General features: G+C 46.2%; 2 protein-coding genes across 5 annotated transcripts in view; one reads left to right on the top strand and one right to left on the bottom strand.

The window, feature by feature from the left end:
- LOC135919149 (uncharacterized) overlaps positions 1 to 17756 on the bottom strand; it is a 39448-nt gene extending 21692 nt beyond the window's left edge. For 2 of the 4 annotated variants that reach the window (XM_070536276.1, XM_070536274.1), the window contains exon 1: positions 17617 to 17756. In XM_070536276.1, coding sequence (XP_070392377.1) covers positions 17617 to 17619 — 3 coding nt within the window. In that variant the 5' untranslated portion in view covers positions 17620 to 17756. Of the gene's footprint in view, positions 1 to 11599; positions 11774 to 14214; positions 14372 to 17616 lie in introns of those variants that run through there. The other 2 variants (XM_070536277.1, XM_070536275.1) reach the window with 2 other exon arrangements.
- rb (adaptor related protein complex 3 subunit ruby) lies at positions 17731 to 21630 on the top strand. Its single transcript, XM_065452869.2, has one exon. It carries the CDS (start codon positions 17874 to 17876, stop codon positions 21048 to 21050), a length of 3177 nt encoding a protein of 1058 aa, XP_065308941.1. The 5' UTR covers positions 17731 to 17873; the 3' UTR covers positions 21051 to 21630.
- Positions 21631 to 22483: the final 853 nt, after the last annotated feature.

A 22483-nucleotide genomic window follows, 5' to 3' on the forward strand; every position in this document is an offset into this window, starting at 1 on the left:
GGCGTGTACTGCAGTGGGATTCCACTTTTGCGCTTTCCTAATAACACTCGGTACCATCTAGCAGTGCCACCACGCAGTCTGTGCATGGCCTTCGAAATGCATGCTGTGCAACGCTGAGAAACACTTCATGGGCGACTGGGCTCCTCCCTCGTGCTTCTTTCTAGTCACGTTGCAGCATCTAGTGGCGCTGCTGAGAAGTCCATGCATGACCTCCGAGACAAAAAGCACGGCGTGCCGGTGCCTGCGAATGCCGAAAATTGTTGCCTGGCTTGCCACACACTCAGTGGCACATACTCAGTGACCCAAGTTGTCGAAAGGTTCAGTGAGGAGTGACACATATCCAGTGCCTTCATGGCACAGCTCGCTAAAGTGTACGCGTAAAAAGCATTAATTGAAAAGTGGCAGATACCCAGTTGTATTTGCGGTGCAGCCTGCTAAAAAGTTGCGTTGCTGTCCTTGAGGAACCCTTGTGACGTGGGTTCTATTTCGCCCAGCATTGGAGAAATTTTAAATTATCTTTTTTGTCATTGTACAGTGGCACATTCCCAGCAGCACGTACCTATACTCCATCTCACAAGTCCTTTGCAGCATTACTGAAGGTATGAAGGTGTACACAGGCAATATCTTTGTGCAGCAGAATGTAGTTCTGGGCATAACTGCCTAATTATTGGCGGGGTGAGAGAGTTTTGCTTTTGCTTAGTCAATCAATCGTTAGAGCTACAGGTGACATATCAGGGCCTTTGAATGCATGTTGTGCACCATTAATTCAGGCGCCTTTAATTAATTCATTAATTCACCATTAATTCACCAAGGACTGCAGTAAGGATGTCCTCTGTCTCCATTGTTATTGATGCTTTATGTTAAGGGCATAGAAACATGACTAAAAAACAGTAAATTAGGGCTTGATTTATTTTACATCTATCACAGGCAACGGGTGCAACAGAAGGTCCCTGGACTGATGTATGCAGACGACGTAGTGCTACTAGTGGACAATGCCAGGGACTTAGAGACTACAGAACATGCGTGGTAACGCAGTGACACCTCTGGGCCTTAAGCTTAGCGCAGATAAATCTGGAATTACGGTATGATCTTTAATGAAGAGATGAGTAATTATGTGGTACCAATTCAACAGCAAGTCATACCCATAGTCAAGCATGGTAAACACCTGGTCATCTATATATACGAAGGAATAACTTTCTCAAGCAACAACCAAGATTACTGAAAATAAAGGGGAAGTGGAATATAGCAATAATGAAACATAGGGCACTATGGGCTACAATAAATATGAGGTGGTGTGTGGAATCTGGAAAGGAGTAATGGTGCCAGAACTAATGTTCGTAAATGCCATTCTGTACTTAAAATCGGATATCTTATCGGGGCTGGAAGTTAACGAAACATGGGTAGGCCAGTTGGCTTTGGGAGCCCACGGTAAAACCACAAATGAGGCAGCGAAGGATGACAAGAGCTGGGCCTCCTTTGAAGTTAGAGAAGCACAGAGCAAAATTAGTTTTGAAGAAAGACTCAAGAACACGGATGACAATAAATGGGCAGCTAAAGTGCACAAGTATCTGTACTTGAAAAGCGTGGACACCGACTGGACGAAGAGTTCAAGAAACTTGGCAACCAAGTAAAGAGTAATTGAAAGTGTAAATAGACATCCAGGAGTTATCAGAAAGTGAGAGAAACAGAGACAGTGAATTGGATACAAAGAATGGAAAGAAAAAGGGCCATGGAGATTTACAAGAATGAAAAAAAAAGAATTTAGGAGGGAAAATATGTACGATAACACAAAGGGCAGAGCCTGGCTATCTGAGATCCAAGTGAATGGACTAAGGTTGCCTAAGGAGAAAAACATACCAGAGCAAACATTCGAAACAGGATGACACATGTGTCTGCTGCAGCAAAAATCCAGAGACCACTCAGCACACTGTAATAGAATGCGAACAGATTCAACCAGTGAGACCTGAAGGTTATAACGTACACCTTCCAGAAGATTTAATGTGGATAGAAGCATTGACTGGTCAGCAGTCGAGATAAGCAAGAGACGTTTAGAGTATTGGCGTAAAAAAAAAAAAAGCAGGGAAGAGATTGATATGAGCAGGGCCGTTACAGGCATAGGTAGCGGAACAAGGTAGATTGAGAAGTTTTGAGGAAGAGAAAGGAAATCAAGAAAATGAATACAGAAACGATAGCATGAAAAGCATGTATAGCCTACCTGATTAACTCAAGCAGGCTAGGTGGCCATTTGACGCTGCCCCATTTCAAAGGGGATGCCAATAAATCCTCATCATCACGATAGTTCTGCAATACATGTTGTCCAAAACATGGTGACCCTGATGCATTTCCAGCTCCTGCAAGTCACTTTCACTGCTTGCAGTAAGTACATAAAGGCATGGCTTTTAAGATAGGTTTCTGTTACTCCAAGAGCCGTCGGTGAGGTTATGATTTGGACGCCACTCACTTTTTTGTAATTGGTAATTCGAATGACATTGAAAGGAATCTGCCTAGTGGCCCTTATATTTACTTTTGTATAAGATTAATACAAGAAAGTAGGTGGAACTTCGTGATTGAGTGATGCCAAACTCGATAGTGCCACCCATCTTGAAGGCCATAGTGTCAGTGCAGTGGTATCACTCACCACCAGATGGCACCACAGTGCCATCAGTGATCAGTGATTCAGACTATCAGTGCCATCATCACCTGCTATGAGTAACTACTTAAGAGGAAAAAACGAAATCAAGAAAGAACCAATTTATGATAACTCAAAGGGAAGCTCATTACTTTTCGAAGAGAGATCAGGATGCGTTAGAACACGCACCTATAAAGTGAGGTGTAAGATGGAAGAAGCATGTGCTCGGCTGTGGTAAAGCTAGGGAAACGATGGAACGTGTTTTATTAGAATGTGAAGATACCTGCCCAGCGGTTGATTTCGGCATCTCTAGCCACCTTGAAGCCCTTGGGTTCAGTGAGAGCAGGGGGAAAGTGAACATGTCTGCAGTAGAAATTAGTAAGTGGTGATTGGAAGATTGGTGGAAGAAAAGCAGGGAAACAATGGAGGTGTGCAAGAACTAAGTTCACAATAGGGGTTCAGAAAGTTTCGTTATGGGAATTCATTGTGTGTTTTTTTCCGTCCTTTTTCTTCTTTTTTAACACAGGTAGGACATTAGGCAATATAATAACAAGAGCTTGGTGGTGCAATCCACCACCCCGTTCCAAAGGGGACACTCGTAGCATCCATCTATAGTATCCATCCATCCATGATGAGAGCTCTTCTATTTTGCTTGCGTTGGAGGCACAAAGCTTGTTGTGACATTTAAATGAATCTGGCCTATAGTTGTCATATTTAGTTTTGTGTAAGAGCAAGGCAATGAAGTTATAGGGATTTCAAATAGCTCCAAGACAGTGCAAGCAGCCTTTCGAGAGAAACCGTGGGCTCCCATTTTCAAGTACAGAAACCATATATGATTCACAGGTGTTTATGACAGTGCTCTTCAACGACAAAGCAGGGTCATTGGACAGCCAAAAAACTGTTGCAGATGATCGTTAAAGGGATACTAGTGGATAATATTAAGCTGAGCTAGAATGAAAGATTAGGCTTCTGTAGTAACGAATTCAACATATGAAAACTGTAAGCTCCAACTGTTTGTGGCACCACCTACCACGGCTCCGCAGGGGTGTCTGCGTCATCAGGTGTTTGGTGTGTTGCGACACCACGTACCCGAGCACACGAGGGTTGGATGCTCCCGCATTTAACCGTGCGTGGCTTAGCCGTGTCCAGGGAAAAGGGGATCCTGGAGTCTGAGCTGACGCTGAGTGTCAGGAAAGGCCCCTTGGCGGTGGCAACACACCCCTTTGGCCTCGGCTTCACGTAGACAGCACCCCTGGACTGAGCCACCCGGGGGAAATTGGTAGTTGCCCTTTCCTGTCTCTCTCTCCCTTGAACCTTCGTCTTTTTCTCACTTTCCATTTTTTCTGTCTCCTACTCATTTCTTATTTCTTCCAATCTTCCAGGTAGCCAGAGCCTTGTGTGAGTAGCCAACCTAGGTTATGTCATATTTGGTTATAGTGGCTGTGTACAGCTGCCATTGGCAGGCCTTGTTTAAACACAAATCCTGTCACGTCCCCTTCTTGGGCTCCGTGGTAGGCAGCTGGCACTGCTGCCGAAACTTAGCTTACAAATGGCTAGCTCTTTCCCCCCCACTCCCTGATTGCCCTCAGAAATGAGGGCGCACAGAAGATGTTCTTAAATTTTTGACAACAGATTACAAAGCTTTCCTCGATTCCACATCCTCCTATTTGACAAACCTGGAAACACGCTGAGAATGATTTCACCTTTCCTAGTGTCAAAATGTATAATCGAAGCACTTGGCACAGGCTACAAGGCATCAAAGATGGCTAGTGGAGATCTCTCCGCGATACGAAACAACATGAAAGGCTTCCCCACCTAGTTATATTTGGACAAATTCCAGTCACTATATCCCTGCACCGAACTATGAACACCAGCCAAGGTGTTGTCTCTGATGATGACCTAAGGAGCCGACAGAGGCTGAACTGATGGAAGGCTGGACCGAGCAGAATGTTATCAATGTCAAGCGAATTATGCTAAGGCGTGACAGTAAGGAAATCAAGACAAAGCATCTAATACTTACTTCTGGCTCAAGCATCCTACCTGAGACAATCGAGGCAGGCTATGTAAAGCTACGTGTCAGACCCTATGTCCCGAACCCTCTACGATGCCTTAAATGCCAGCATTTCAGCCACAGTTCCTAGAATTGCCGAGGCCAACAGACATGTGCTAAATGTAGTGGCAGAGATCATGCCTCTGAGAATTGCGAAAGCACTCCACACTGTGTCAGCTGTGATGGCGAGCATGCCACATACTCACAGTCGTGCCCGTCATGGAAAAAAGAAAAGAAAAAAATAGTGACGATAAAAGTCAAAGAGAATATTTCATTCAAAGAAGCACGCAGGTGGGTTTCCTACTTGCCCAAGAGCAGCTTTGCCGATGTGGCACGTCAGGGGGCAGCGCCACAACGGCCTCCAGTGGCTGTCCGACCCACACCCAGTGAGGCGGCAGTGATACCCCCCTCCCCCCGGCGGCTGTAGCTAGCGCTGCTCTGCCACCCCAGCAGAAGAGGCCATCTACCTCTGGGATGGTGGCCTCAAAGGTTTCGTCTATGGAGATGAGGCCTTCACATCAAACCCAGCGCTTGCAAGAGCGCCTGTCCAACGCCTCGAAAGAGGCGATGGACACAACCAGCCAGACGGCACCGCTAGCATCTAAGGAGCGGCGAGATTCTTGCAATGGCTCCAAAAAAGAAAAACACCACATCACGGCGCCTGCAAAGGGCTCTGTGAGCTACCTCCTCTTCCTTAAACACACAGTACATAAACCACATTCAACATGGATACACAAATAATACACTGGAATGTCAGAGGTCTCCTGCACAATCTTGATGACATCAACGAACTCCTACACAGGTATACTCCAAAAGTGCTGTGTTCAAGAAACACACCATAAACATACGCAAACAAATTTCCTTCGACAATATGCTATTTTTCGTAAAGACCGCGATGACACTTTCGTGTCATCCGGTTGTGTTGCAATCATTGTAGACAGAGGTGTTGCTTGCCAGGAATTAAAAATTTGTACGCCCCTAGAGCCAGTTGCTATCTGAGGGGTGTTGTTTGACAAGCTCGTCACTATCAGCTCTGTATATATCCCTCCAAATTATCAACTTACTAAAACCGAATTTCAAAATTACATACATGAATTTGCCACGCCATACATAGTTGCCCGAGATTTAAACGCACATAACACTTTGTGGGGAGACTCTCGTTGCAATGTGAGAAGTCGCCTAACTGAAAACTTTCTTTTTACCTCAGGAGCATGTATACTTAATAAAAAAGAGCCAACGTACCACAGTGTGGCACATAATACATACTCCTCGATAGATTGAACCTTAGTGTCAAGTACACCAATGCCGTACCTTGAGTGGTCCGTTCTGAAGAACCCCTTTGGGAACGACTACTTCCCAGTTATGTTAAACTTAACAAAACAAGATGGATGCTTGCCACGTACTCCCCGGTGGAAGATTGAATCGGCTAACTGGGAACGTTCCGAGAAATACCATATATAATCTGGGATGAAATCGATTCTCCGAATATAGACGATGCTGTGACGTATATTACAGGCTTTATAATTGAGGCTGCGAAAAAATGCATTCGTGAAGCTAACAAACTGTCGAATAAGCATCATACGCCATGGTGGAATGAAGAATGTAAAAAAGCACGGAAAACCCAAAACAAATCTTGGGGATGACTTCGCGACTTTCCAACCGCCAAAAACTTGATTAGTTTTAAACAAATAAAGGCTCACGGTAGAAGAACACGTCAATGTGCTAAGAGGGAGAGTTGGGAGAAGTACATCTCTGGTATAAATTCCTACGCGGATGAGACGAAAGTCTGGAATAGAGTGAATAAATTAGTAGGCCGGAAGATGTGTCCTCTACCCTTAGTAAGTACCCAAGGTAATAGCCTGGAAGATCTGGCGGATTGTCTAGGTGAACACTTTGAATATGTTTCAAGTGCATCACACTATACAGAATCTTTCCTGAGGTTAAAAGAATGTGAAGAGAGGCAGTCATTTAATCACAAAGACACATCGAATGAGGTTTACAATCGTCCATTTAGCTTAGCTGAACTTAAGGCGTCTCTCGCTTGTTGCAAAAACTCGGCACCAAGTGGCGATTGTATTATGTATGAAATGATTAGATACCTACACCCTGAAGCACTGAAAAGGCTCCAATCTCCTTCCAATGCCATGTGGGCGGCTGGGTATATTCCATCCTCAGGGAAAGAATCCATAGTCATCCCGATACTTAAACAATGCAAAGACCTGTCCTTAGCCAGCAGCTACAGGCCAATAGCACTAACAAGGTGTCTGTGCAAGCTGCATGAAAAAATGATCAACCGGCGCTTAACCTTTCCTAGAAAATAGCAAAAGAATAGACCCTTTCCAGTATGCGTTCCGAGAAGGCAGATCGACAATACACCACATCGTTCGCATCGAGGCGAACATCAGATATGCGTTTATAAATAAGCAGTTTTTATTTTCGGTATTTCTAGATTTAGAGAAAGCATACAATATGACATGGTGCTTCGGGATTTTGCGAGATCTTTCCACGATGGGGGTGAGAGGAAATATGTTAAACACCTATCCAACTGAACGTTTTGTGTGAGAGTGGGCAATGCTTTATCTAGAACATTCGCCCAGGAAACTGGGGTGCCACAAGGGGGTGTGCTTAGTTGCACACTGTTTATTGCAAAGATGAACTCCCTGTATACAGTCATACCACGCGCAATGTTTTATTCTGTGTATGTCGATAATGTACAGATAGGTTTTAAATCGTGTAACATTGCGATCTGAGAACGACAGATACAGCTAACATTAAACAAATGATCTAAATGGGTGAATGCAAATGGATTTCAAATAAATTGCCACAAAAGTATGTGTATACTCTTTTTCAAACAAAAGAGGCATAACACTAGTCCCAAAACTCACCATCAATCGAGAGCAACTATCATTGAGCAGTGAATACAAATTCATGGGAATCATTCTAAACTCTAAGCTTACTTTCATCCCCTAACTTAAATATCTGAAGGCAAAATGTTTGAAGACGATGGATATTTAAAAAATTCTGTCTCACAAAGCATGGGGCAGTAATCGAAAATGTCTCCTGAACTTCTACAGGAGCCTTTCCCATTCTCATCTTGGCTATGATGCTATAATCTATCATTCTGCAACGCTGAGCGCACTAAAGATCCTAGACCCTATGCACCACCTAGACATATGCCTAGCGAGCGGTGCTTTCAGGACAAGCCCTGTAGAAAGTTTCTATGCAGAATCAAACGAGTGGTCACTCCATCTACAGAGGTCATATTTCGGCTTCACATATCTGAAAGTAAACTCGAATCCTGAAAATCCTTGTTATACAACTGTAAACGATGTGTCCTGTGCCACACTTTTTAATAATCGGCCTACAGCCAGGGAGCTCTTCTCGCTTCGTGTAGGAAATCTTGGTGAAGAAATGTGTCCCACTTGTAGAACACCATCTAATGCTTCCAGCGACACTGTCACCGTTGTGGCAGTGGCAGCTCGTGGAATGTGACATGTCGTTTAATGAAGTCAGTAAGCGTGCTCCTGAGATGCACATTCGAACACACTTCCTTGAACTTCGGTCGAAGTACTGCTGCCCAGAGTTTTACAGTGATGCATCTAAATCCCAAGCCGGCGTTTCTTATGCACCAATTGATCCATCCCTTTGGGACTTTGGCATTCTGCATGCGCAAACAAGTATCTTTGTGGCTGAAACCTTGTGGGGATGCGCGATTGTCGCGTGTCCCCTGATATCTTGTTTTCCCGCATAGCCCCCGTCTCCGTGCGGCATCGCTGTGCACGCGGTGGTCGGAGTGGTTGAAGCGCAGTGCGAGAGATGGCGCGAGTGTCGCACTGCTGCGGGGTTACTTGGGTGAGGGCAAGACAAGGTGGCTCTTAGGTTAGAGATCGTCAAGCGGTGCGGACGTCCTGCGCGGGCGCCGATCTATGCTTCTGCGAGACCGCCTCGCGTGGCCTGCCTTTGAACGCGCCACCGTTCGCGTGACCGTACACGCGAACGACCAGGCGTTGGGATCCAGCGTGGGGCGAACATATTCACTCGCTATCCGGTCGCGGTGAGTCGGACTTCCTAGATTTGTCGCGCACCCATCGGCATGTTTTGTGGATAGCAACTCGGCTAGCAGGCATTGATCTATGCAAGGTGCAATAAATGCCCTTGTGATTGTTCGTACTACTGCGTTGTCGTTCCTTTGTCCCAAGAGCACGGAGGAGAACCCCACAACCTATGCAGTATTATCAGCAGTGAAACACATAAAACAATTAGAACTAGGAAAGTGAATTATATATACTGACTCTCTGAGGATTGTTAAGGCATTAGTATCACTAAAAAAGCACAAGAATCCTGTAATTAATAATCTTTATACCCTCTTGTGCGCTGTTTATGCATGTAATCAACATGTCATTATATGCTGGGTCCCAGGGCACAGAGGCATCGAGGGTAATGTGCTCACTGATGAAATCGCCACATCCACAGCAAGAAAAGATATAAACTCTTCTATAGCTGTTCCTGCCACAGATTTGAGACCTTTTATTCGCAAGAAATTAAGAGATTATTGGAAATGCTTGTGGAACTCCCAAACCTCGAATAAACTTCACTTAATCAGGCCACATTTAAGCACCTCTCCATCTATAATAAAATTACGAGAAACCACTGTCGCATTCTGTCAACTAAGAATAGGGCACACATACAGTACACACAATTTCTTGCTGATTGGTGATGAACCTCCTACATGTGGTAGACGCGGTAAAAGAGTGACGGTCATCCATATCCTTGTGGAATGTAGGGAAACAGAATGCGAGAGGAAAAAGCACTTTCCCTTGGCGTACCAACACCATATCCCATTACATCCAGCCCAATTTATCAGCACGAACACAATATTTGACACCAAATCAGTTTTTAAATGATTTACATGACATTCTTACACTGCACATTATCCGACCAAATGTTATGTAGTACGGCTTCTTACCAGAGGCTGCTGCTGCGCTCATTACATTCAGCATAGCACGTGTCTCCAGGCCCTTGCATTCAAGGGCCCTGTTGAGGCATCAGTGCTGCGTTCACTACACATTCTGTTACATCATCCGTGCATAACAAGACAGTGCCATAGTTCACATCTCTGGTCATTGTCATTGTTTTAATACTCAAATATTTTACGCAATCTAGAGCGACTGATTTTAGGCCTATTTGCAGCCATGCCACATCCACCATTCAAAGTACATTTCTCCATTTCACGAACAACTCATTGAAAACCGATCACCATGTGTATGGCGCTCTTCTTAAGCCATAAAACCCCATATATCAATCAATCGCCTATCATGGACTATGGTACTTGTTCCATGCCTCCATAATGAACTTCTTGTGGACTATGTACATCACCACCTTTGATTCATAGAGGGTGGGCTGCTATGTCCCGCTACTGTGAGCAGCATTGTTTTCTGTTTGCAACCGCACATGGAAACAACGCTCGCCTGCTCTGGCCACAGAGGCTCAAGTGACCGTATCTGGTATCCTGAACGCAAGCAAACCGTCTGAAGCCACCTAGTAGTCCTCTTCCTATATAGAGCTAAACAAAGAGTTTCTAAAAGACATAACAGTGACATAGAAGGAGGTCAGGCAGAGATGACGTCAACTCCTTGGCACAGGTTATTCAAACTGAGGAGCAGCAATGGGTCCTTTGGTGGCAATTTTCTACACAACAAAGTGATATATTGGCACACAGAAAACAATGGTACACTTCTAGACTAACACACAGTCGATCTAGCCCAATGTAATATTGTCTTCTAGCGTCTCTTTAAACTCGCCTCCTAGGAAAGAGGAGTTACTTGTACTTCACATGGTTTCCCTCCAAGCCCAATATGACACGCCAAAAAGAGATACATTCAGTGCAACATGGCCGATGACCATTTTATGGGATGAATGCACTTACCCCCGTATTCAGAAATGCAACTTAAGTCGAAGCCCATGCTTGACTTGATTTAGATGGCGCCTGGCGTTAACGTGCCCAAAGACGCTCACTGTGTTTTTTTCGGCGCGTTCACCATAGGCATCACTCAGATCAAGTCAAGCATGGGCTTCAATTTAAGTTGCATTTCTGAATACGGGGGTTAGTGTGCTGATGAGAAAGACTAGTACTGTGTTCACAAGAGTGTTTTGGTGGGCTACTTGGTGCACATTTATAGCATAATTACCAACACAAAAGGAATTGCCTTTTACTTGCCAAAAATTTCTTTTGGCAAATTTGCCTGCCTATTGTGCTGCCTGCAAGTGTGAGGCACATTTCTCAGTGATTACTAAACTAAAAAACAAAAACAAAATAAGGACTGTTGCGAACTAATGCAGGCTTATCACATGAAAAGAGTAAATGACTGCGTGAGTGACACTTCAATACTGCTGCATAGGTACAAGGTATTTTCCTGGATTACGCTGCTGCATATTGATGTGCTCTTTCGCATTCTGCCAGCGCCCTACATCATGCACCAGTGTATGTGTTCTGATGTGAAGCAGACATTAAACTGAGTAGTTTGTGCTTGTCCTGTCAACTTGTCCTTGTGTGATTGAATTTATTTTTTCACGCAGATGATTAGGGTAATTACTAGCACCATCTATTGCTCGTACAATTTCATCAAGTGTGAATTAAACCACTGCTACAAAGGCAGGCCTACCTATTTATATAGTTGTCCAGGAAGCATAAAGAGAAAGTGTTGTGTTGCATACAAGCTGGTGCGCGAGGAAAATCGAGAAGGAAAGGAAACACATCACTAGTTTCCAAAATAAATAGATTCCACTAAACTTCTTTAGTAACTTACTAAGAAAAAAAAAATAGTCCCACTATTCTTAACCAGGTTCCTTTCCTCCTCAATAATTACTCCCTCACCTCAAGCTGCACCATGTAAAATTGTGAAAGAAAGTGTGGCCCTTACACGAGTCTATGCAGTATGTTCACTTGGCTTGAGCAGACATGGAAATTTTGAAACCATTAGGCAGAACACATAGGGCAGATGACACGCTTGCAGTGCAGTTTGTAAACACAAGAGTCGGTCTGAGCATGAATTTCTGGTGGCTACAGAGCTTTGCTGCTCCATCAAATTATGGAACTGCAAAAAAAAAAGAAAGTAAATTACATAGGCATCCAGCGATAATAATTTCCATACCATGCCAGCAACACTAATTCAGCAACACATGCCGCCATTATACCCGAACTCTGTGGACCTCAAGCGTCTCTTGCCCGGAGTCTTCCACTAGCTGTGTGTCTGGATTTTTAGGTTAAAGTTCAGGACCTCATTGGTTTGTTCGCTTCACCTGCCCTTTTCCTCGAGTTCACTGTGCAGTTCCAAGCTCGTGCAGTACCAGGTCAGAAGTGCAGCCACAGCGCTACATTAAGGCGTTTTGCTTCTGCGTTCGCACCTCGCGCCTTTCGCTGCTGGCATTGTTGTCCAGTGTGTGCTGTGACCGTATTGCGGTTGCCCACTCGTGGCTGCTGTGTCATCTTTGCCAGCACTACAACAGCAAGAATGAGCGGCATAACAAGTTGCAATGCCAGTGCATGAGACGGAAAACATCAGATACCATGTAGTTATGAGACGTCTCAGCATTTGTACTGCGAGTGGAGATGGTGAGTGTGTACTTTACTTTTATATATATACATACATATGTATATATATATATATATACACATACACACACAATGACACAGAGCATGGCATAGGAGAATGATATGATTGAATTAAGGAAATTATGAATGAGTGGAAATGAAAGTGTATGACAAAACAACAGGCCGCAGGTGGGATACAAGCTCATGTATTTGCATAGTGTGTGTGATGCTCTTACAAATTGAGCTACCGTGGCGATGTTTTCTCATCCACTTTCCTGGGTGTTTATGTAATAAAATTTAGTCCCCCTCGGTTTCCTTTCTTCTCATTCACACACACATGCGCGTCCGCACACACAAACAGAATGTGAGGTGATAGTACTGAGGGGCTTTAGGCAACAGTGGCCGCATTCTACTCTTGACATGCTTCACCGCATACCACGACTGTACTGCGGTGACGTTGACTTTAGCGAACCGGCCATTCGACCCTAGCCGAAACTACTCTGAATTCGAATTCAAGCGCCTTCCCCGTCTATCTCGGGACACGTTCAAAGACCACATCGAATATTGTTTTACTGCTTGTTGATTGGCTAGTTTGTTTATACTTCTTGCAGTGAAATAAAAAAAACGCCACAGCAGGTAAGGAAACAACCGAATAGTAATTAATCGACCGCAAGAAGTACGAATATTGACTTCCCTCTTGTACACGGGTGCCGTTGTTGCCGATTCACGGCACAATTTCTGTCACTGTCTGTTTCCGTTTAGCAGCACGGCCACGTTACTTGCGGCGTCGTCTGCTGCTATCGAGCGCGAGATATAGTATGCAGCCTCAGTCACTGCACGACACCGGTACTGACAATCCTAGCGATGCAGAAAGTGCAGCAACTGAGCCTGAACTTTACCTGCACTTTCTCAAACGAACGGCGCCGTTCAGAGGGTGCAAACGCTGCGAACAGTAAAGTGTGCACTAGCCCTGCCTGAAGCAGTTCGCGAAGTGTAAGTGAAGTGAACGGACCTTATACATATACTACATCGATCGCGTACACCGGCCGGCAGTGCAGCAGGGTGCAGTTAACCGAATGCAGGCGTGCGATCTTTACAAGAGGACTCTCATAGCTCGGACCCAACAAAGATGCCGCCTATTCAAATACATATAAAACGCAGAAACGCTTTCCTGAGATATCTACTAGGCCGATTTTAATGGAATGTATTGCACTTGAAAGATGATGTTAAATTCTAGTATGGAATGGTTTTGCATCTAAAGTGGACAAATTTCATATATATCTTCCGTGAATTTGTTATATTTTGTTTACAAGAGTTTCGCAAAAGCCCTGCTAACATACTAATGGATTATTTGAGAGTCATGTATAATACAATCCATTTTGTCTGTTTTAGATGTACTCTTAGATGCAATTTACAGAAATGTGATGTTTTTCACAGCTGAGTTACAGAGTTGTCAACTTGATAGCTTCGTTTTCTGCAACATCTGCGACTTTCAAATTTCTTTATGAAAGAATAGACAGCCTAAATCAAAAATTCGCTTTGAACAGTCACTGCATTTTAACTTTTTCTTTTGATTGCAACCAACCTTATCAAATTTGGTGCAGTGATTGCCGAGAAAGACGATTTTTCTTTTTCCCATGTATCTATGTGTATGGGAGCCGGCTGCACATATTTCGATTCCGTCAACAATCAGAGCAACAAAACATGAATAAAACAAAATCAACATTCAACAAGACATATATTTGACGCCAAATCACGTCGCGGTCTTTCTTTTTTTTTTTTTTAAATCGTAAGTAAACGAAGACGCGCTCGGTTGGACGCGCGCAATTTGAGAGGAACGCTGACCGTTAACAGAAAGCATGCGTCCGTGTAGAAAAAGTTCTGATAATACAGAAGAGTGACATAGTTTGAGGAACCGGTGCTGTGACAGGTGGAAGTACTTACAATTAGCAGCAGCTGTACTAAGCAGGCGCAGCAAACAGCGCGATTTCAGCCTTATTTCATACACCTTAACGTTTGACAACGGCACAGCGTCCGCCTACGGTCCCGCCATTTCACACCGGTAAAGCAAGCAAGGCTCTTATTTCGCCGTCGAAATGTATTTGTTGCCAACTTGTAGTTTCGCTGAATGTTCCATTCAGTTTTGGTTTCGGCACGTATGGTTGTGTAAAACGACATAAAATGACCATCGAATAGTACTTATTGGCTATGGTGTTGGACTGCTAAGCACGAGGTCATGGGATCGATCGAATCCCAGCTGCAATGGCCACATTTAGATGGGAACGAAATGCGGAAACACCCGCGTACTTAGATTTAGGTAAGTGCACGTTAAAGAACCCCAGGTGGTCCAAATTTCCGGAGTCCCCCACTACAGCGTGCCTCATAATCAGATCGTGGTTTTGGCACGTAAAACCCCATAATTTAATCTTTTTTTCTTGACCACGAGATAGTAATAAAGCAAGATAAAGTCATTGATGTGAAAGATCAAGCCAGATGCCAGATCATTGGCCAGATACACTGATGCATATGTGCACGTGTATGTTCTCGAATTGGTGAAGCAACGCAGGCACTATATCCAGTCAGATGAAATGCATAAAACCGCAAACCACAGTAAACTTGAGCACATAGAATGGAATTATATATATGTTATATATATAAACGGAAATGTGTAAATGCTACGCAGTTTACTTTTTATGAAAGAGAAGGCGATAATGAAGACGTGGACGCGAATGCCATGATCTGAGGCAACAACAACCAATGACGAAGGGTAAAAAGAATGAACAATGAACATAATCCTTACATATATAATCGTCCCAAGTTCTCGACTTTCACTAATCTAATTCGGCGGTGGTAGATACGATAGTGTCGGTAGAAGAAAGAAGAAGAAAACGAGCCGACAGCTGTAGTAGGCTGAATTTATCGAAAGATGAGTAGCGGCCAAACAGCTGGGCTATGTGAATTCAAAGGTTGAATAAAGTGAACTTTTTTTTTTATGCGAAGCATACTACCACGCTCTTCCTTGCTGCGCCGCGCGCGGCCGCGTAGCTACCATATGACGTCATAACAGCTGCAAAGCGGACGCAACGCGACAGCGTTCCCGTCGACCCGCCAAGGGGTGTCATTGAGCTACGGCGCAGCGACTACGCGCCCCGCATCGTACGCGGTGAGCGTCGAGCAAAAACGCAGCTTTCGGCGCGACAACGAAATGTGCGCCTGAGCAAGCGACGCACGCCTGAGCCTTTACAGCTCGTTTCTAAGGCAACAGCGCGTTCACTAGAGGCGCTTTTGTACCGCTTTGAAGCATCGAACTTCCCCCACTACGGCGTGTCTCATAACCAGATCGTGGTTTTGGCACAAACGAATTTTTGACTTCAGTGACGCGTAAGAAACTTTATAGTGATCTGCAGTGGTTGATGTTTTCTTGCCACATCCTGTTTACCGTATGATGCATAACTTAGGACTTGAACGCAATGTGCTGAAACGAGTTAGAAAAATGCCGGTTACATCTTCAGCGAAAACCTTTTTTCAATTGCATTCGGGCACACTCCTTGTGGAGCCATGGCTGCAAAGCAAGGGCTTCTTTATTCCATGGTCTGTTAACTGCATCATATGTAAGAAACCTGAAACTATTGACCACATATTCTTGGATTGCCTTGATTCAGTTTTCTTGTGGGATGTTCTCAAACGGACTCTGAAGAAAGACCTGCCGTTAAGTCCTTTCGGTATTCGGTTCTTACCGTGTGCAGACACAGGGGGAGTGCCGGCTGACTTGATGATGCTTTTGTGCATGAGCAGCGTGTGGAAAACGCGTATGGATGTCAGGAATGCCCGCGTAGATGAAAGGTCTGCGAGACACCTAAGGTCTGCGAGACACCTAAATGAAAGTCTTAGATACACGCGTGATGCCCTCAAGCGCATGATTGAATCCCCAGCGTGGTTTCAGGAGCTTGACACTTTGGTGTCTGTGATATCCTCTTTGAGTGCCTTTTAAATATGTGGTCTCTCGAAGTGATGTAATATTATTTTTCTGCACCAAGTGACCTACTTTGTACGCGTTTGATTGGTGTTGAAATCAAGGTAATAAAGAAAAAAAAACTCGTGGCTCAGTGGTAACGTCTCACACTCCGGAGACCCTGGTTCGATTCCCACCCAGCCCATCTTGCAAGTTGTTTTTTATTCATGAAGTGCCTGCTGGGATTTATCGCTCACGGCCAACGCCGCTGACACCGACTTTTCTGCGACACGAGCTCCTCAACGCTGTCGCGTTAAAATAAAGGCTAGTACTGTTCGCATCCTGGGCTTAACCTTAGGTAAGCCACAGCCATTTTTCTTACTTGGTGTAGAAACGTGTATATAGCGCCGCCCTCATATACTAACAAGTCATTTTTTTATACGGGTGTCGCACGGCGTACTTTAGATCGCGGTCATGCCCGATCTGGATCGAATTTCTCAGTCGTCATTGGCTCCTTTGCGCAAGCTGCGCGGGGGAACCAATCGCAGGCGAAAATTACGATCCGGATCGAACTTGATCGCGATCAAAAATGTTAATGTGACACCGGTATTATAGCTATAGAGTAGCATGAAAACTACACTTTCTACACTGTGGTTTCGATAAGTGTAGGCAACAGACGAAAAACAAGCAGGCTGGCGTTGCAAATGCGCGGAGCCATTTTCTCTGTGACTGTCGGCGCTGATATAGCGACGTTAGTGAATATTCGCTGCAAGGACGGTAGCGAATATTCACAGAGGAAGGTGAGCTAATCATCCATGTAAGAAGATAAAATTATCTTACATACGGATGGTGCGGGCTGTTTCAGGCTCCGCGCTGGGAAGCTGTCTTCGCGCACTGTGCATTCGCGATGTATTTTGCTGCAGTTTGTCTAGATTTGTTGATGAAAGGAAACTCGGAAACTCGCACATTGGCCTTCAGTTTCAGGCGAGGGCCTATACGCAGCTAGTAAGTGCGAAGTCCGGCAAAGTGCGGAGTCGAGCGCTTTTCGTCTGCTGATGCAGAAGGCGAGCCATAGAGTTTCTAACTCTATGAGGCTAATATGAGGCGAGCAGACAGCGCCAAGTGCAGCCAATGCAGCACACGACGTCATAGCCTCTGCCCGACACGACACTCGCCTACACGAAGTGTAGATAATGTAGGTAAAAAAATAAAAAATAGCACCGATATTAATGCCTACGGACGACGGAAGGTCAATCTGCTAGTTTAGAAACATGTTCTGACGTTGCTAGTAGAATGCTTAGAATATACTTCCAGGCACTATATTGCTAGTATTAACTTCAACTACTGCCTTGAGCCACCAAACGCTGGCACAAACTTTAAAAAATTGCACTCACCATCGGAGAATACTTGGCCACTTTACCATCATCATCAACGCGGCAGTCAAATTTCCGCTTCCGTGCTCACACGTCATTCTCTCGTGAATTCTCTTTTCCGCTGTGAATCGGTGATAATCATGGCTGCGAGCGTCTGATAAGAGCGTTGCCACCGGTAGCTTTTCGCGTGCTTCTTGTGACCCGGGGCGTGACCTGCCGCCTTCGTAGGCTCGGAGCTCGCCAGCGGGGTTTTGTGGCAGCGTTGCGTGACTGTGGATATGATAGCTTCGTGGGCTTACAAGGATCAAGTAACCTCTCCATCTGCTGGCGGCCAAATGTCAGCCATGGCATCGAGACACCCCAACGAGGCGGGCGACGCCGCCTCCGCCACAGCGACAGAGGCAGTTCCGGGGTTCTTCTCCTCGGACTTGCGTCGGCACGAGGACCTCAAGAACATGCTGGACAGCAGCAAAGACGGCCTTAAGCTGGAGGCCATGAAGCGCATTATCGGCATGATCGCGAAGGGTAAGGACGCATCCGAGCTGTTCCCGGCCGTGGTTAAGAACGTGGTCTCGAAGAACCTCGAAGTCAAGAAGCTCGTTTACGTCTACCTGGTGCGCTACGCGGAGGAGCAGCAGGACCTGGCGTTGCTTTCCATCTCGACATTCCAACGGGCGCTGCGCGACCCCAACCAGCTGATCCGTGCGAGTGCCTTGCGCGTGCTGTCCAGCATCCGCGTCCCCGTTATCGTTCCCATCATGATGCTGGCCATCAAGGACGCAGTGAGCGACATGTCGCCATATGTGCGCAAGACGGCGGCGCACGCCATCCCCAAGCTGCACCGCCTCGATGCCGAGCAGAAGGAGCAGCTGGTCGAAGTGATCGAGAAGCTGCTCGCCGACAAGACGACGCTGGTGGTCGGCAGCGCCGTCATGGCCTTCGATGAAGTGTGTCCCGAGCGCATCGACCTGGTGCATCGGAACTATCGTAAGCTGTGCAACCTGCTCGTCGACGTCGAAGAGTGGGGTCAGGTCGAGATCATTCTGATGCTGACCCGCTACGCGAGGACGCAGTTCGTCGACCCCAACGCTTCCTCGTCGGTTGCCGGGGCGGGCGACGCAGACGACACCGGTCGGCCAGGCGTGGACGACGACGAAGACCGTGGCCCCGGCATAGACCCGGACCTGCGCCTTCTCCTGCGCAACTGCAAGCCCCTGCTCCAGAGCCGGAACTCTGCGGTCGTGATGGCCGTGGCGCAGCTGTACTATCACCTTGCGCCGCGCTCGGAAGTAGCGCTGGTGGTAAAGTCTTTGATTCGGCTGCTGAGAAGCCACCGCGAGATCCAGACAGTCGTCCTGAGCAACGTGGCCACGATGTCGATTCGATGTCGCGGCTTATTCGAGCCATTCCTGCGCAGCTTCTTTGTGCGCTCGAGCGACCCTACACACATAAAGTTGCTCAAATTGGAAGTTCTAACCAACTTGGCTGGAGAGACCAATGTGCCGGTGATACTGCGCGAGTTTCAGACCTATGTGGCCAGTTCTGACACTGAGTTTGTGGCAGCAACAATCCAGTCCATCGGACGCTGTGCCAGCACCATCCCTGAGGTGGCCGACACCTGCCTTAATGGGTTGGTGGCCCTGCTCTCTAACAGGAATGAAGCTGTCGTTGCGGAAAGTGTAGTTGTCATTAAGAAGCTACTTCAAATGAAGCCTTCTGAGCACCGGGACATAATTGGCCACATGGCCAAGCTCATGGACAACATTGCAGTTCCTATGGCAAGAGCTTCTATCCTGTGGCTTTTGGGGGAATACGCTGACCGTGTGCCCAAGATTGCTCCTGACGTACTTCGGAAGGTGGCCAAAACATTTATTCAGGAGGAAGACATTGTGAAATTGCAGACACTGAACCTTGCTGCTAAGCTGTATTTGACCAACTCAAAGCAGACGAAGCTGATCACACAGTATGTGTTTAGCCTTGCTAAGTACGACCCGAACTATGACATCAGAGACAGGGTGCGGTTTCTGCGTCAGTTGGTCATGCCTCAGGGTGACACTGGTGGTGTGCTTCACAAGCATGCTAAGAAGTTTTTGTTGGCATCCAAGCCGGCACCTGTGCTGCAATCAAAATATGAGGATAGAGACCATTACCAGATTGGTTCGCTCTCACACTTTATCAATGGCAAGGCTAATGGTTACCAGGAGCTCCCAGACTTTCCGGAGGTGGCTCCGGACACATCGGTGCGTAATGTGGAAGTTCCTTCGGTGTGGCAGGAAGCGAAATCTTCTAAAAAGAAGAAGCAGGTTGTCAAAAAGAAGTCCTTTTACTCTGAGACTGACTCAAGTCATTCAGCAGATGAATCTAGTTCAGGCTCGAGTGATGGGTCGTCAGACGAGGAGACAGCTTCTGGAAGTGAAACTGAATCGGATGACTCCGAGGAGAGTGGAGTTGGTGAGAGCTCAGATGAATCTGGTTCTGGTGACAGTCACGCCAATGGCACTGCAGCTGCAAAGAGTGCAAAAGATTCGAGTGCAAGTTCGAGCAGTGAAAGTGAGGAGTCGGATACATCCAGTTCAAGCAGTGAAGCACCAGTGGCAAAGCCAAAAAAGGTGCCAGCTTCGAGGAGCAACCTGGACCTCCTCCTTGACTTGGACGACATGAGCACTGCGCCCATTGCTGCCACCTTGCAGCCAGTGAGTGCCGCGGCATCTACAGCAGTGGCAGGACGCACAGAGGCACCTCGTTTTGTTGCCGTGTCAGCACCTGCTCATGTGCCAGCCGAGTGCAGAGAGCTCCTGAACAAGGTGTCTGGAGCCGGTCTAGCCATCAACTACAGGTTCAGCCGGACACCCCACCTCTTCTCGCCCAAGATGGCTTCTGTCGAAGTGACACTGGCTAACCACAGTGACGAGGAGTTGCCGGGGGTGCAAATTACCGACCGCCTTGGCCCTGGCATCTCCTCTGAGGTTCGAGGCATAGCATCTGAACCTTTGGCACCTGGTGCTACACGTCTTGCAACCTTGGGCATAGATTTTGGTGACAGCACTCAGCCAGTGACCTTGGAGGTTGTTGTAGGAAATGGTGCGCGACATACACTGACACTTCAGCCGCCCGTTGGTGAAATTTTGCGCCCAGTGCGCATCAACCACGATGAGTTTCTTGTACAGCAGGGAAGGCTGCGAGGCATGAATGAACACAGCTGCAGTCTCGAAAAGATGACAGAGGTAGCAGAGAAAGTGCGGCAGCGCGTTCATCGTGCTGCAAACGTGCTGGCTGTTGAAAATGAACAGCCCGGATGGGTGCGCTTTGCGGGCCAGACCTTGGCTTCGGGGTCCTTGGTGTTGGTCACTGTGCGTCTTCCGCAGGGCTCGGCCAAGGCCACACTTACGGTGAACTGTGACAAGATGGTTGTTGGCTCTATGCTGATGCAAGAGCTTCGCACAGCCCTTTCATGAGTGCACTCATCTTGCACTAGGCTAGGCTAGGCTAGGCAGGTGTAATAGCTGCACTTTTGCCGTCAGTTTTCAGACATGTTGAGAATTTTGTGGTTATTACGCAAGCAAGAGCTGGCCATTGTGTGGAAGCACGAGCTGATCAAACATGAATTGGCCTCATTTTCTCACCGTGGGGTCTAGTGATGTCTTTTAAGAGTGCTTCCCAGTGGCCCTGGGTTTTGCTATCCATACCACTTCTGCTAACTGAAGGAAGATTGCTTCACTGTGGTACACATTCCTGGAAGCTGCAACAGCTTATGAATTTTTCTATTGTTGAATTGGTATTTGGAATCTCTTGGTGGGCTGTTGTAACTTTTTGCGAGCACTGCAAGAATCACTAGCTGCACTTCCTTTGATGATGTAATCTGTGGCTAATGACAGCTGATGCCAGCTTTCTTATGCTGCAGCTGACCTTTGCGGAAACTCATTTGGGCTCTTAGCAAGCCATTATTGAGCTTGAGGCCCGAATTGTTTCTAAAAGGAGTGTGAACTTTGTAATAAGGCTGGATTGATAGCATATAAAGGTGTATATTTTGCAAGAGATTGTGTTGTGTGTCAGATTTTTTAGAATAGAAACGACAGTCACCTATGATTACAGACATGGTCTTGCACAATGTAGAAAATGGGACAGCTGCCAATTGGGGTGGGGGAATGGGTTCCCTAGGTGAACAGAACACAGTTCTTGTCAAAACCAGCACCCAGTTCATGAGTAACATTCATTGTTCAGGATACCTTAAGGTTCTGTCGCTTCAAAAAGCATTGGACTGGTAGTTTCGCATTTCAGAAATATGCATGTGGTGGCACATTGACACGTAACATAGATCTCCCTTTTGCTGTTAAGTTTCACTGAAGTCTGTGAAACCTGACAGCAAAAGACATTGCCACAGCAGTCGTGATGATTTATGACAAATTTAGTGGCTGTCAAATCTTAGATTTTAGTCCATGGAACAATAAACATAAGAAGTCACAGTTTTGCCCGAAAGGCGAAGCATGGATTGCAATAGCAAATTAGTGGACAGCTATACGAGGTAAGGATAGTAGCTTCATCAGCCGTATAAACCTGTAAACATAGGCATACTAGCTAAATTACCAAGCATGGTGTCACGTGCGCACAAGCAAACATGAACACATCTCACTCGATGACTGCGGAAACTTGCTGTCAAAACGCTGGAGTTAGGAAGCGTGGGAGCAGCGAGCGAATTCACCTTTTTGCTGCATTTGACATGAACACAAACTAAGCTGCGAAAAAACAGCGTGGTGGACTCTGTCCCCATTGCAAATGGCTTTCAAGGTAAAGCTGCCCAGGCAGCTGCATGCCCTCCCTCCTTTCACCTCCCTGGATCCTTGAGTGCGACAAAAGATGGTGTGCTTCCACCCCGTTTTTCTCTCTTGCG

The sequence above is a fragment of the Dermacentor albipictus genome, chromosome 3 (genome assembly GCF_038994185.2).
Source record: "Dermacentor albipictus isolate Rhodes 1998 colony chromosome 3, USDA_Dalb.pri_finalv2, whole genome shotgun sequence".
NCBI lineage: Eukaryota > Metazoa > Arthropoda > Arachnida > Ixodida > Ixodidae > Dermacentor > Dermacentor albipictus.

Excerpts from the sequence above, each read along its gene's own strand:
- rb (XM_065452869.2), top strand. The coding sequence starts at position 17,874 with ATGATAGCTTCGTGGGCTTACAAGGATCAAGTAACCTCTCCATCTGCT.